Here is a 14,924-nt window from a genome sequence, read left to right as displayed (position 1 = left end):
CACAAACTATTTTTCAAAAAAATGCATCATCCCATTATCTATATTTTGATTACAAATATAAAAAAAAATTAAGTTCAATTTTTTTTTAATTTTCTTTCTAGAAATACTACTTCAACCTTTAATTTTATATTATAATATACAAAAATATAAACATAGACGGTATTCTCAATTATTTTTTTTAAAAAGATACCATTATCTCAATATTTTTTAAAAATATTTATCATTTTGATTTAATATATAAATTATATATTCAAAAATAAAATATAATATATTTAAGTTTAAAACTAATATATTTTTTAAAAAATTATACGTATCTGTAGTCCGCGCGATACACGCGGATTAAAACCTAGTATAAGTTAAAATCTTAGCGAATATAAAAATGTTATAAAAGTATAATTTTAATAAAATTGAAAATTTTATTTTTTATAGTCCAAATATTTTTATTTAACAAGAACCGTACCAACGATTATGTTCACCGATCCTATCATATTCAAATAATTTCGGATTTCGGATGACAAAGTTTTTGAGAATATCACAAGTGCACTAACAATTAATTGTATTTGGGTGAGGTCCGGAAGTGATGTAATTTACTGGTAATATGACAAAAGAGCATGTAATTCCAAAGATTACATGGGTATTAAAATATATTTTTCTTATTTAAACATGGAAAGCACGTGCTATCAATTTATTATATACCCATTCGTAATTTTGTTCTTTATAATTTTTACATTATTTGATATATTGGATTAAAAGAATTTTTTTTTTAAAAAAAAGACAAATATAGAAATGAATTCCTAGTGTGAGCACATTATATTTGAAAATTCAACGATTCTATCATACACGGTTAAACTGCCGGTTATCACTAAATTGTGATGTTAATTTATTATTGGCATTATATAAAAAAATATCATTATTTTTCTATTTTGATTTCAATCCATACCTTTTTTTCATTTGTGATTTTGTGATCAATGCAACCAGAATTACATTATGGTCACATGTTGGTCATAATAATCATTACGTTAAATTTACAATATTTTTATCAAATGATTAGTGAGATATATAAGAGATAAATATCATGAATTAGTGTTATAACCATAAATTTAACGTTATCAATATAACCAATATGTGACAAAACTATAATTTTAGTCACAAGACTTACAGGATTACAACTAGAAAAGGTTATATCTTGAAATCAAAATAGCAAATGGAATATATTTTTGACAATGTGTATATATATATATATAACTGATTTATCTCATTTATAAATACCGCATAGTTTTTAGTTCAAATAAATTCATATTGTTTCCGAATTTAAATTTTTATCGAAAAATCCATATTTGGCATGATAAAAGTTATAAAGAATGAGTATAATTGTAGACCGACAAAATATATTTATAAATTCGTGACATCCAATGTGTAATAGTGATGTCGATCTAGGGTGTGATCAAATCTCATTTAATTTCCTAGATACAACTACCACAAGTGCACGAGTCAATTGCAGTATCTAGAGTCGAACACAGGGACACGTGGACATTAATGGTACAATTACGGGTTCTACTCGGTTTCGGTCGGGACGATAATTTTGAGTGGTGATGATGGTGATTAAATGTAAATATTACTTAAAGCAAATACAAACAACGATTTTAACACAATTTAATTAAGACGTTGTAGGTATCGGGATTTTTCGGGTTATGTAAGGATCGTTCCTAAAGATATATTTCGGTAACTATGGTCATAATTTAGAAAATTCAAGTCCGTATTTGCAAAGGATTATCCTCTCGAGTCTCACCTTATTTTCTAAGAATTTATTCTACCGACCTCTCGGTTCTGAATAGATTATAATTCTTAAAAATCATTAAATCCGCCATCATAATTTCTAGGCAATGCAACTATCTCTCGATACGAAAATTACCTAATCGAATAAATAATTTCTGAATTCAAATTTTATATCTCTATGTAAATTCAAATTCTAACATCAATAATTCAATTGGTCAAAACGAATTGCAGCATTAAAATCTATTAATTCGATCCAAATTATAAAACTGTAATTACTAAAATAAATCCTTACAAACCATTTAATCTATAACCTACAACGGAAAAATTACTCACAATCTATGGAAAACATAATAACGAAAAGAATCCAACAAGTATTCATATTGAAACAGAAACAGAGAAAGAAATTGCTCAGTATTTTTACAGCGCAGCGTCTACTTGTCTTTCTCTATTCTCCTTTCTCCGAGAATACTTTGAAAATCTCTCCTAAAACTCTCTCGACTTTTGCTCGTTCTCTGTTCTTCTCTATCTCCTTTTATAAACGAAACTCAATAATGGCGTGATAATGATGTCGTCTGAGTGGCGTGAAATGCAGAAAAGTTGTCGGACAATCGTTCGCGCGATCGCGAATTAAATATTTCTAAGTGCGTCTTCATCATGATTCGCGCTTTGCATTTGTCGGATGTTGAAAATAAAAGGCAGCTTAATTATGCCATTTTGTCTTCTTCTCTTATCATTATCCTTTTCTTTCCTTTTTTATTTACTTATATATATATATATATATATATAAATATTATACAGACATTTAACTACTTACGTATACAAACATATATATAGTATTATATATATTGTATATTTCCAACTTAATATCTACATAATCGCTAATTATTACATGTTTATATTCTTATGTACATATACACGCACATCTGATCACACACATATATATCTATATATATATTCGCATATATCTATATTATATACATATATATATATATATATATTGGAGTTTACATATATATACACACACATTAATGATATAAATATACCGCATGCAGATAGATATACATATATCTATATTTATATATAGTTGTATAATATATACATACTATGTATTCAACGCCTACCGGTACCTTGAAGCAAGGTCCAAATTATTTTCGAAGTTGGAAGTTATATGATTTAGATTATACGCTCGTTCTCGTTCTCCAAACTTGAGTTTCGAATTTGGGACGAGACAAACACTCTACGTCTCATTTCACCGGTTGAATTAGACAAATATGGATTGTATTAATTACTTGTGTAGTTGGCCGTTAGGCAAACGGTTGGCAAGTATTGACAGTATTTAGGATGTTTTTATTAAATATGTTTAATCATTGATGTATAGTTTTGTTAATAATATAACTAATAAATATGAAAGATAATTGTATAATTTAATCCAATTTCGTATGTTTCAAATAAATTTTTAAAAAATCAAAATTGTATCCAAATTCTCCCACCTGTTACTCAAATATATGGTTTTTATATAAATTTTCCCATATACATATATATATATATATAAAGCTCTGTACTTTTTAATATCTTATTAACTAGGAATAGCGAAAAACTCTCTCCAACCAAATATATTTATCATTTACATAAGACAGTGATTTAACATTTTGTGATTAATAAAATATTAATTATAACAACAATATTAATATGTTTTTTTTTCCAACCTTTTCGAGTGTGTGGTGGTGGTAATAACGTGACTGTCATTGTCATGTTCATGTATGTATGACGGACGAATATATTTGGGCCTTAAAAGGCCTTTTAAAAATCATTACAATGTCCCTTTGGGCTTCAGCATAATGGGCCCATTAGGCATCGACACGAAAGAGGTGAAGATTCCGAATCTGAGTCAGCGTTGAGACGAAGCTAAAATACATCACATTTAACTTTCTTCTCACCTTGCATTTCCATCGTTCAGCTTACGAGAACGCGAGGAAGAAGAAGAAGAGGACGACGAAGAGGAGGAAGAGGAAGAAGAGGAGAGAAGAGAAACCAGAACTGCGAGTTCCGATTTGCGCGTAATTGTTCCGATCTCCTTTTCATTCTGAGAAAATATCCGCTTGTTTGTAAGTTCTTCAATCGTTTATCTCTTCTTCGGTATCGTCGTTTCGTTTTTTAAGTTGGGTTCATCCTCCTGATCGGTCATCTTGTCCTGTATCTGTGGTATTTTTAACCCTGTTGGCAAATCAGATAGATGTCTTTTTCCTTGTAATTTCGTTTCTGGATTTTTGTTGGGTTACTGTGGGGATCTTCGAATTTGGGTTTTCTGTGGTCGGGTTTCGTTTGATTCGATCTGTTGTGTGGAAAGTTCGATAGCCAACCCTAATTAAAGACGATTCTTATGCTTCAAGTCTGCCGTCTTTCTAGTGTTAAGTTCACACAAGCTATGGTTTGATATATCGTGGGAATTGTGCGAGCAATGCTTGAATTTTGTTTCCCTGATGCTTTTGATGTCTAATCAATGTGTAGATCGATCTTCTATGAGATATATTAGATTGGGTAATGGAGATTGAAGACATTGATATATAGTTAATCTGTCTCTGGTTTGTATTGTAGTTGTTGAAGCCATGATAGGGTTATTCAAAGTGAAGGAAAAGCAAAGAGAACAAGCTCAGAATGCTAACCGAGGAGGGGGAGCTCCTGCCAAGAAGCAATCTGCCGGCGAATTACGTCTTCACAAAGGTTCCTAATTGTCAGTTTATCAATCCACCATCATTGTTTGTCCTTTAGGGTTTAGTATCGATAATCTTTGTCTGAAGTCTCGTGTGTTTTGCTTCCCTTACGAGCAGATATATCGGAATTGAATCTGCCAAAGTCTTGTTCCATATCTTTTCCGAATGGAAAGGATGATTTGATGCACTTTGAGGTGTCCATTAAGCCCGATGAAGGATACTACCAGTAAGGATCGACTTTTTCATCGGTTCTTTTTTGTCTCGTAGTCTCGAGAATCTACCCGGGAACTTACTCTCTCGCGTTTTCAAAATGGCAGAAACGGTACATTCGTTTTCTCGTTCCAGGTCTCTCATGTGTATCCACATGAAGCTCCGAAGGTTAAATGCAAGACCAAGGTGTGGGTTTATTCATGAAATTTCATCATTCGATTACAAATCTTGGATCTTTTCATTCATTTTCCTTGTAGGTCTACCATCCCAATATCGACTTGGAGGGAAATGTTTGCCTGAACATCTTGCGAGAAGACTGGAAACCCGTTCTCAACATAAACACTGTTATCTACGGGCTGTACCATCTTTTCACGGTAAATATTCTCGATGACCTAACTTGAAATATACCTAACCGATGATTCTAGTGTTTCTCGGTTGGTTTACAAGTCTTGTTTTCGCACAGGAACCCAATTGCGAGGACCCTCTGAATCACGACGCCGCAGCAGTTTTGAGAGATAACCCGAAATTGTTTGAGTCCAACGTCAGGAGGGCCATGTCGGGTGGATATGTCGGTCAAACCTTCTTCCCTCGGTGTATCTAAGTAAGTTCTTGATCAACTTTCAAGCAAGATAAGAGTTCTTATTCACCATTGTATCGGTTGAAGAATCTGCTTAGGAGAATGAAAGATATCAACTCGAATCATGTATGTAAACACTTTGATCGTTTCATTTGTGGGTATAGACATTTGCTGTTGTCTGCATTGTGTTAGAATCCGAGACAATGAGGTTCCAGGAGCAAAAAAGAATCGATCTTTACGTTTTCGAAACCCGTCACTACAATCTCAGATCATCTCGGTTTCTTTGGAACTAGCAATTTTAGCGTTTTCTCGGTCTTTTCGGAAGACGAGGTGCAACGGCGTGTAGCAGAGGCAACAGAGCCCGAACGGGACGGCCATCATTGACAAAAGCCCCTTTGATAAGGCCTCGGCTTCACGGGCAGATCCCTTGAGAGGATCGATGCCCTTAGAGTCGTACCCGAACATCTTCTCGGACAGAATCCCGACCAATGGCGCTGCAAAAGACGAGAACGACCCTTCGAGGGCACGGTCGAAGGCGTAGATCATCGTGCGATGCCTTGGGGGGACAACCTCAGCGAACATAGGAGCGTTCACGGCAGAACCGCACCAGGTTATGGTCAGACCCATCAGGAAGAGAGTGACCGAGAAGATGAAGTAACTGTCTGTGTCCTGTGGGATTGCTTTCAGGAGGATAATGGAGAATGGAATCCCCATGAAAGCACTGAACTGAGCACACATTACTCTGCCCGAATTCGGATACAAACCCGACATCTTATCGGCTATGATTCCGCCGATCAACGTACCTATTGCACCTCCAGTTGCGAAAACGCTGAGCAGAGCCGCCGTCTTGTTGTGATCAAACCCTGAAACCGATCGGGATAATGTTAATCTTCAAGATACGGGTTTGTTTCCGGGTTTTACGATATTCGAATTTCGAAAAAAACGATGCGTGATCCTCACCGATGAGTTCAAACCACATGGTGAAGAACACCATTGCAGTCCATGGAAGTGAACCAACGATCCCTTGCAAGACAATGATCTGAAAAGTCCGTACTTTCACGACAGCTTTGGTCGCTGCCCACGAGCTGTTCCAGACAGAGGTCGAAGTATTTTTCTTTTCCTCGCCACTGAGTTCAAAACCTTAACGGGTTCAAACCAAGAACAAGAGAAAAACTATGTCCTGATGCCAAGAATCCGAGAAGGGATGATTATTCTTTTTTACCTTTTAGTGTCGTGAAGGACGAGGCTCGTTGTTTTCTTCTTCGGGTCGACGACAAAGACAAAGACGAGGAATCCGATCAATGCGCTCAAGGCGGCCATCATTACAAAGGCGCATCGCCAGCCCTGCATTCCCCAGAATTCTTGACCGGCCATGACAGTTGCCACTACACCTCCTCCTATACCTCCAATCGTGCCGACGAGATTCAAAAAGCCGAAACCAGCTCCCCTCACTCCGTCCATATAGCTATCAGCAATGAACGATTGAAGCGCTGGTATAACAATCGCCAGTCCAAACCCGTTAACCGCCCTCCACAGAGCAACCTGATGGGAAATGAATCAAAACAGCGATTAATGTCACAGGATTCGAACCCGTCATTGCTTCGAGGATCGAGAGAGAGAGGTCGACCTGTAAGAAATACCGGCTTGCGCCTACAGCAGCAGTGGACAAGGCCCAGCAGAAGGTGCCTATGGCGAGAACGGTGGGGCGGTCATAGCTTATGACGAGAATGCCGGCTAGAGGCGAGGCCAGGCCCTGAACCAAGTTTCGGACGAAGGTGAGGTAGCCGAGATCAGAGGGGCCGGCATTGAAAGCTTCACTGACTTCTTTGTAAACTGATGGAAGAAGATTCTCATCTGCTCTCTCCATTACTGCCGCCATGTTTATGAGAATCAGAGAAATGGAAACTCCAAAGAGCTTTCTTGTTCTGTCCAAAACAACCTCACTCTTTCAACGAAGTTATAAGATGAACAGCAATTGATATCGTTCGTCTATGGACAGACCAGATTCCGGTAATGGATTCCCATGGAACTTGATTCCGTTCGAAATCTCTGTTCCATCGATGAAACAGATCTAACAAGTTACAACCCCGATTTCTGATCATTCGAGAGAGAGAATCATAAACAGAAAATCTCCGGCAGAGAGACGGAATCAAACAAGAACCGTTCCCATAAACACTAACGCTAATCGACAGGATTTGCAGAGAGTGTAAGAATCAGCGAACCAGAGGAAGATGAACACGGCCGAGAGAGAAAAAGTCAAAGAGCTTACTTCATGGTTGGTCGGAGATGGCGAGGGGACAGAGACGAACCCGGAGAGAGTTCGGACACGACCAAAGCTAAGCTCCCAAGAACCTGGAGCCGGAGATTTCCTGCATCTATGGCGGATCTGAATCCGACCCAACTTTTGTCGTCGCTGCAATGGACGTCCACCAACGTGAACAGCCGAACCGAAATCGATTACAGATTAAATTGAGATGATCGATCTTAGATTAATGGATAATTTTGGACTAAAGGGCAATTAGCTTATTGTCAAAATGATTATTATTTCCACGTCTCGATTAAAAAAAAAAATAGATCTTTATAATTTTTTGCAATAATTGTCGCTATCTTACGTCATACATATTTCCTTAGTATTTATCGGATAATCACATGTTTCGTAAGACGCAAATGAAGCACTAACGTATTACGTATACATATTATTTTTCTATATGGTTTATTCAAAATAATATATGATGTATGATTTTCATAGTTTTCGGTTTTATATCTTTAACAAAGTAACTTACTTGTAAGTGTAATGTAAACGCAATTATATGATGTAACTTACTTGTAAGTTGATCTTAATTAAGATTTTTTTTCCAACTTTCGAAAGGTAGAATAGAAACGTCATTATGACGAATAATTTATTTTGATCTTACAATAAATTAAAAAGATACGGTATCTCGAATACATGAAAACTCGCCGAAACTATCTATAAAAAAAACATATAAACATTCTTTACCAAAAAAAACATATAAACATTTATTTTATTTAACAAAAAAAAACATTTATTTACCAAAAACTTTACCAAAAAAACATTTCGAGTAATGGATAAAACGTGTAAGTTACAAAATCATGGACTGGTGGCCCATTAGCAAACACCAAATGTAGAAATCATGGGCCCAACTGAACCACCCCCCCCCCCCCCCCCCTTCGATTTTCTCTCAATATGAGCACATCACTTGTTTTTAGTTATGTTTTTTTATATCCACGTCCACGTGTACATTTTTTTGAACTAGCAATATAATAAATATAAATGATGCAATATAATTAGGAAATATATTATACTATAGCATAAAATTGCAACTAAAGTATATTGTGAGATTTACAGATGCTTTTTTTACAACAAAAAACATTACGGGCATAATAAATTTATTATGCGAAACAGATAATTAAGAACAAAATAATCAAATCCTTTTGGGTTCGGACAGATGCATTGTACGAGAACAAAGAATATGTGATCAATGGAGATTAATTTAATCCAACGGCTACTATTAATTGTAAATGACCGCCGTACGATTTTTTTAAAAAAAAAAATGTTAATATCCCACGTGATGGATCTGATCCAAAGTCACTGACAGATTGGATTTGATCGAACAATTAAAGTTCATAGATTTAAATATTTTAAATTGACGTTTTTTTAGCGTTGCAACAAAAAAAAGTTTATGAGAAGGTAATGGATATGATTTGATTTTAACGTCATATTAGTTATATTTTGAATTATACTACTTACCGGATAATGGAAGGAATTAGCAGATTTGAATTAATTAATTTGGTTCGTTTAACTTAATTGATTTGATTTTGCTGTAATGACATGACGCCAGCTAGCATGCTATTCTGCTCCCATGTCTTTGCCCACGCCTTGCTGGAGCCTCACGTGCTCCGACAGCCATTGCCTTAGTGGCTCCTCTTTTTCCCCCTCTAAATCTCTAACATATACAGATATATATACATACATGTTACTTACATGTACAGAGCCGTGTTACTTACATATACAGATATATATATTATAAATAAAATAAAATTTTGCAATGTTATCACAAAAAATAATTGTAACATTAATTTTATATTTTATGATTGACAAAATATACAATTTTAATAAATCTTAATAGATATATTAAAATTGATTAAAATAAATATGTATATATAGATATATGCATGGGGCCTCCGTCAATGAGACGACCCTGTCTGTATATACACATGTTACATTTATGAGCAGAAGTGAATCAATATAAATTATAATCGTATCATTTATGGTTTTATTAAGATATTGCACCTATTTATTTAATATCACGCAGTTTTCATAACCATTTGGATTACCCAGTACCAAAAACAAATTCATATACATAATACATTTCTTTTGTCTAGTAAAGTACCCAAAGTAAATATAAAATTAAAAACCCCTCTTCCATTAGGTGGTGGGTTCGAATCTCAGATATGGTACTCCCCTTGAGCCGGTCAGCTTTACGAGACTGGTTTATCTGCTCTACGTGGTTTACCGATTACTGTGTAGGACGGTGAATTTTTTCAGGTCCGCGATACTGTTCTGATGCCGTTCTCGTCCGATCTATGGACTGAGAGGCGTTGCGGTGTCCGGTGTGTGATCCGGAAGGTTGTAGGATAGGGATTTAATAAAAAAAAATTAAAAGATGTTGTTATGGATCGAGGTGGGGACCAGACGTGGAAGCTGACTTCCGTGTAGGACCTACGTGCAGGCATGGATCACACGTGCGGAGCCGTGCGAGGTAATCATATCATTAATTAATTGATTAGTTTTATTTTCTAACTAATCCTCCTCCGTGTGTATGCTTTGTCCCCCGTCCTAACCCTTCGATAGTACGTTATGTATTTTTTTTTTTCATTTTTTTCCATAACATTTTAAATTACAGTTTATACAAGTAATATTTCGTATAACTGTTGTAGTATCGTTTGTTAGTTATGTTAAAAAAAACTTTACTTTAATAAAAAATTTCTTAATAATTCCATATTCCGAAAAAGATTTCTTTTTTGTTAAAATTTGTGTGGCGTTTTAATTTTTAAAATTCGAAAAACTTATGGATCGACTGAATCTATTATTTAAATGTGGTAACGTCAAATGTGAAAGGCTCAGCCAATCCGTTTCGAGTCACAGAAACAATATATATATATATATATATATGTGTGTGTGTGTATGTAAACCTCTCCTCGTGTGACAGACTGACAGAGACGAGAGAGAGAGAGAGAGATCGCCGGGAGATATGGCGGCGGTAGGATCATCGACGGGGAGGACACCGACGTGGAAGGAGAGGGATAACAACAAGAGGAGGGAGAGGAGGAGAAGAGCCATCACGGCCAAGATTTACGCCGGGCTCAGGGCTCAGGGAAACTTCAAGCTCCCCAAACACTGTGACAACAACGAGGTCCTCAAAGCTCTCTGCGCCGAGGCCGGTTGGATCGTCGAAGACGACGGCACCACTTATCGCAAGGTCATTTCTCCTTTCCTCCGATCGCTGAATCAGAGAGCGCTTCCGTGTTTGTTCTTGATCTCCGAATTCTGTCTCTCTTTCTCTGGATTCAGATTGTTTTGCTTCGATTCATACACGTCTCTCGCGATTGTGAAGATTTTTTTTTCACTGTTCGATTGGTTTGATTCGAATTCGGAATTACGGAGACAAAAATTCTCAATCATTCGCGATTTGTTTGTTACGGATTTTTTCGATTTTCGAGCCTGATCTTTGTTCATTCGCATTCCGATCCGATTTAGCTGACGCCACTGTGTTTCGAAGATTTCAGCTGGAAATTTAGGTTTAGAGAATTTGGGAGAAAATCCCGTTGACTCTGTTCACTGGATGAGAAAAGACCGTTGACTGTCTAGTAATTCTGCGTGTTATTTCCGTGATGATATGAATGCGCACAATTTCTTTGAGTCCGTCCTTGTATCATACACGATTTCGTACGCCTCTTACTAATTCTGCTACTGCAACAGGGTTGTACGCTGCAGCCGGCTGAAATTTCGGGGACTCCGACTGGATTCAGTACGAACTCCTCTGTTCAACCAAGTCCACATTCCTCTGCTTTCCCGAGCCCTGCGCCTTCTTACCATGCCAGTCCCGTCTCCTCCTCTTTCCCGAGCCCGACTCGTTACGTCTCGAACCCTTCCACGTACCTTCTCCCGTTCCTTCACAGTATCGCCTCTTCGATTCCCGCAAATCTTCCCCCTCTTAGAATTTCCAACAGCGCCCCAGTTACACCGCCTCTGTCTTCCCCGACTTCCAAGCCTAAACTCATTTCGGAGCATTTACCAAACGATGGATCTTTACACGCGCTGAGGCATCCATTTTTCGCGGTCTCCGCTCCTTCTAGCCCTTCTCACCGTGGCTATCAGACTCCACCTACAATACCCGAGTGTGACGAATCCGATGATTCGATCGAGGATTCAGGCCAGTGTTGGATTAGTTTTCAGCCCGCGGCTCCTCCTTCTCCTACATTCAATCTTGTGAAGGAGAACTCTGTGGCCGATTCTGCGAAGGGGGGAAGTCGGGGGATGGCAGGAATCGGTGGAGGCTCGGAGTTCGAGTTCGAGAATGGGAAGGTGATGCCGTGGGAAGGCGAAAAGATTCACGAGGTTGTGGTAGAAGATCTCGAGCTCACTCTAGGAAGTGGGAAAAGCCGATGCTAAAAGAACAGTAACCACCAAGAATCCGACATCGAACATAAAGTTTTTGGCGACTCCATCTTCCTCTACCCTGCACTGTACAGTATTATCTGAATTGGGTCAGAGGTGTACGACATGCAAACACTGCGTTCATTGTCTTAATTTCATCATAGGATTAGATTTGGAACTCCATTCAAATGCCTTTGGATGATTTGGTTATTGCAGAAGCCTTGTTTAAAATATAATCTGTTTTCTAATAATTTTGTTTTTTGGCATTGTGTGTTGAGATCGACTATAAACGAAATTATCATGTGTGGCTGTTTTGGTTTCCTCTTAATCTTTCCGCTTCAATTCGATATAGATATATAATATACAATACAAACTATATATAACGCCTTAATTACCAAAACTTACAACGGTGTATAAATGTATAAATGTTTAACATAATTAATAATTATTTTATACAAAAAAATCATTTACACGTGTTCTTAGAATATAAAATGAAATGGGATGTTGTTTATTTATTTTTTGGGTAATCGGGTGTCTTGGGTCGAAATCCAAACTAATCTCAAGGTCGAAAGCAAATAAACTTGAGATTCGAATTTGGGAACGGGATAAATGCTTTTTATTTCCATTTTACCGGTTTAACTATCCAAATTTGGTTGAGGCGTTAGTTCGAGACAAGTACATCTCATTGTAACATAATAATTTATTTTGTATTGTTTAAAATATCTTTATCTAATTATTACATATGACGTGAAATACTGATTTGTAACGTAATCATGTAATAATGGTCATTGTCTTACGATTTAAGATTGCGTAACAATCACGCTTTTTCTTTTCTTTTAGGTACCTTTATGGCAAGAGGTTAATGGTCATTTTTTTTATTTTTTTTTGTCAAAGCATATTGATATATCTATCGTTTTCTATGTGAAAATATACCAATAAATGTTTATGCATATATGTTTTTAAAATTATAAAATAAAATAAAATTATAAACCTTTAAACCATGGATCTTTAACGTAATATATATATATATATATATATATGTACATGTATACCAAATATATATATATATATATTAATATTACACATCTGGAGTTTGTAAATGGAAATGAGAGATTTTCGGACAAACTATAACTCTAAATAAATCATGTATGTCATTTTTGGGAAGAACGTGTGGAATAATAACATGCTCTTATTGTAAAGAAGAGGTTAGCCATCATGCAATACGTTGACGATTATGGCTGATATTTAAGATTTTTCAGAAGGTTTTGTTAATATATTTTTTAACTAATTGTCTAATATTTTTTATGTCTGGTAAGATTCAACAATTATCATATTGGTTCATTCTCATCTTATAATATTCGTAATTCTTTCCACCTTAATTAGAGAAAAATAAATATTATTCAATACAAACTATATATAATTTTTTTAATTAACGAATTAAATTATCATAATTATGATGATAATAATTGTAATAATGAAACTAAGTGTTACAATTTTTTTTATTTTGTAACCATTTTCGTTTCTTTTAGATCATTTATGGCTCTATGCCATTAGGCTATAGTAACTCCCATTGTAAATAAATATATTTTGTCGTTTTCCATATCCAAATACATCTATAAATGCATGTGCATGCATGCAAACCATTAAAATAAAACGAAATTCTATAACCTTTTGAGCCATATGGATCTTCACGGAGCCCTAGTGTCCAGCCCCGGCATGGGCCACGCCGTCCCAATCATAGAACTCGGCAAACGCCTTCTGACTCACCACGGCTTTGATCGTGTCACTGTCTTCCTCGTAACAACTGACATCTCACGTTCGAAATCCCAACTCGGACTATCAATGTCTGAAACCCCTGGTTTGGTAATAGAGTTTATCTCTCTAGAAGTTCCTGAACAGGATCTCACTGGTTCTGTCCTGAACAAACTAGCTACGATGATGCGAATGGCCTTGCCGGAGATTAGATCCGCTGTTATGGAACTGGAGCCACGCCCTACGGTTCTAGTGGCTGACTTGATGGGCATTGAAGCGTTGGCCGTGGCTCGAGACCTCGAGGTTACGAGAAAATTCGTTCTTGTTACCACGAGTGCATGGTTTCTGGCACTTACGGTCTATATGGCTAGTCTTGATAAGGGTACGTTATATAAGCTTGTAAGTAGCCGTGAACCATTGCTCATACCGGGTTGCAGCCCGGTTCAGCTCGACCCGGTTCAGGATCCCAGCAGTATCCAGGATCTGACCGAGTGCTTGCGCATGGGAACTGAGATATTAGCCGTCAATGGTGTGTTCGTGAACACGTGGCATGAGCTCGAGTGCGAGGTGATTGGCTCTTTCTTGGACCCGGAGAAACTGGGTCGAGCCATGGGAGGAGTACCGATCTACCCGGTTGGACCGCTGATCAGGCCGGTAGAACCGGGTTTGAAGCACGAGGTGTTGGACTGGCTTGAGCAGCAACCCGAGGAGTCTGTAGTGTTCGTCTCGTTCGGAAGTGGCGGGTCCCTTACATCCGACCAAACGACCGAACTGGCCTGGGGGTTGGAGCTGAGTCGGCAAAGGTTTGTCTGGGTGGTCCGCCCACCGGCCGAGGACGACCCATCTGCGTCCATGTTTAACACGACCAAGAACCAAGCGACCAAGACAGATTTCTTACCAGACGGGTTTCTAGAGAGGACCGAGAAGACAGGACTGGTGGTCCGAACGTGGGCCCCGCAGGAGGAGATCCTGGCACACCGTTCAACCGGAGCCTTCGTGTCGCACTGTGGATGGAATTCGATTCTCGAGAGCGTGGCCAATGGCGTGCCGATGATTGCATGGCCTTTGCACTCGGAGCAGAAGATGAACGCGTGGATGGTGTCGGAAGAGTGGAAGATCGCCGTTAGGGCAACCGGCCAGGGGACGGTGAGAAGGGAAGAGATAGCGGAGATGTTGAGGAGAGTGATGGAAGAGGAAGAAGGGAATTAATAATTATTTT

At 37.5% G+C, this 14,924-nt stretch overlaps 4 protein-coding genes across 7 annotated transcripts in view; 3 read left to right on the top strand and 1 right to left on the bottom strand.

Annotated features, from left to right (window-relative positions):
• The first annotated feature begins 3,697 nt into the window (after window positions 1-3,697).
• LOC104819806 (NEDD8-conjugating enzyme Ubc12-like) lies at window positions 3,698-5,451 on the top strand. Of its 4 annotated transcripts, none has more exons than XM_010550060.2 (6): window positions 3,698-3,833; window positions 4,372-4,507; window positions 4,605-4,713; window positions 4,805-4,883; window positions 4,955-5,071; window positions 5,161-5,451. In XM_010550060.2, the coding sequence occupies exons 2-6, from the start codon at window positions 4,432-4,434 to the stop codon at window positions 5,296-5,298; spliced, it is 519 nt and encodes a 172-aa protein (XP_010548362.1). In that variant the 5' UTR covers window positions 3,698-3,833; window positions 4,372-4,431; the 3' UTR covers window positions 5,299-5,451. The 4 variants fall into 4 exon arrangements, with proteins under 4 accessions (XP_010548362.1, XP_010548359.1, XP_010548360.1 ...); XM_010550057.2 differs by having other exon boundaries at window positions 3,700-3,881; window positions 4,372-4,497; XM_010550058.2 differs by having other exon boundaries at window positions 3,725-3,833; window positions 4,372-4,497.
• LOC104819807 (macrolide efflux protein A) lies at window positions 5,402-7,628 on the bottom strand. Its single transcript, XM_010550061.2, has 5 exons — window positions 7,544-7,628; window positions 6,902-7,199; window positions 6,497-6,816; window positions 6,235-6,401; window positions 5,402-6,137 (listed from the first exon to the last, which is right to left on the bottom strand). The coding sequence occupies exons 1-5, from the start codon at window positions 7,546-7,548 to the stop codon at window positions 5,539-5,541; spliced, it is 1,389 nt and encodes a 462-aa protein (XP_010548363.1). The 5' UTR covers window positions 7,549-7,628; the 3' UTR covers window positions 5,402-5,538.
• Window positions 7,629-10,451: 2,823 nt separating this feature from the next.
• Window positions 10,452-12,281, top strand: LOC104819805 (BES1/BZR1 homolog protein 2-like). The gene is made up of 2 exons (XM_010550055.2): window positions 10,452-10,775; window positions 11,276-12,281. Exons 1-2 carry the CDS (start codon window positions 10,548-10,550, stop codon window positions 11,966-11,968), a joined length of 921 nt encoding a protein of 306 aa, XP_010548357.1. The 5' UTR covers window positions 10,452-10,547; the 3' UTR covers window positions 11,969-12,281.
• A 1,352-nt stretch (window positions 12,282-13,633) lies between these two features.
• The window catches only part of LOC104819803 (UDP-glycosyltransferase 72C1), a 2,440-nt gene continuing 1,149 nt past the window's right edge, over window positions 13,634-14,924 (top strand). Inside the window, exon 1 of the mRNA XM_010550054.2 lies at window positions 13,634-14,906. Coding sequence (XP_010548356.1) covers window positions 13,634-14,906 — 1,273 coding nt within the window. The remainder of the gene's footprint in view (window positions 14,907-14,924) is intronic.

The sequence above is a fragment of the Tarenaya hassleriana genome, unplaced genomic scaffold (assembly GCF_000463585.1).
Source record: "Tarenaya hassleriana unplaced genomic scaffold, ASM46358v1 Cleome3, whole genome shotgun sequence".
Classification (NCBI taxonomy): Eukaryota; Viridiplantae; Streptophyta; class Magnoliopsida; order Brassicales; family Cleomaceae; genus Tarenaya; species Tarenaya hassleriana.
The sequence above is the reverse complement of the archived record's forward strand: the minus strand, read 5'-3'. Positions and strand labels throughout refer to the sequence as shown.

Excerpts from the sequence above, each read along its gene's own strand:
- LOC104819806 (XM_010550057.2), top strand. The coding sequence starts at position 4,383 with ATGATAGGGTTATTCAAAGTGAAGGAAAAGCAAAGAGAACAAGCTCAG. Across the intron at positions 4,498-4,604 it reads CGAATTACGTCTTCACAAAG|ATATATCGGAATTGAATCTG; the intron begins GTTCCTAATTGT and ends CCTTACGAGCAG. Across the intron at positions 4,714-4,804 it reads CCCGATGAAGGATACTACCA|AAACGGTACATTCGTTTTCT; the intron begins GTAAGGATCGAC and ends TCAAAATGGCAG.
- LOC104819807 (XM_010550061.2), bottom strand. Across the intron at positions 6,402-6,496 it reads GTCCTTCACGACACTAAAAG|TGGCGAGGAAAAGAAAAATA; the intron begins GTAAAAAAGAAT and ends TTTTGAACTCAG. Across the intron at positions 6,138-6,234 it reads CATGTGGTTTGAACTCATCG|GGTTTGATCACAACAAGACG; the intron begins GTGAGGATCACG and ends GATCGGTTTCAG.
- LOC104819805 (XM_010550055.2), top strand. The coding sequence starts at position 10,548 with ATGGCGGCGGTAGGATCATCGACGGGGAGGACACCGACGTGGAAGGAG. Across the intron at positions 10,776-11,275 it reads ACGGCACCACTTATCGCAAG|GGTTGTACGCTGCAGCCGGC; the intron begins GTCATTTCTCCT and ends CTACTGCAACAG.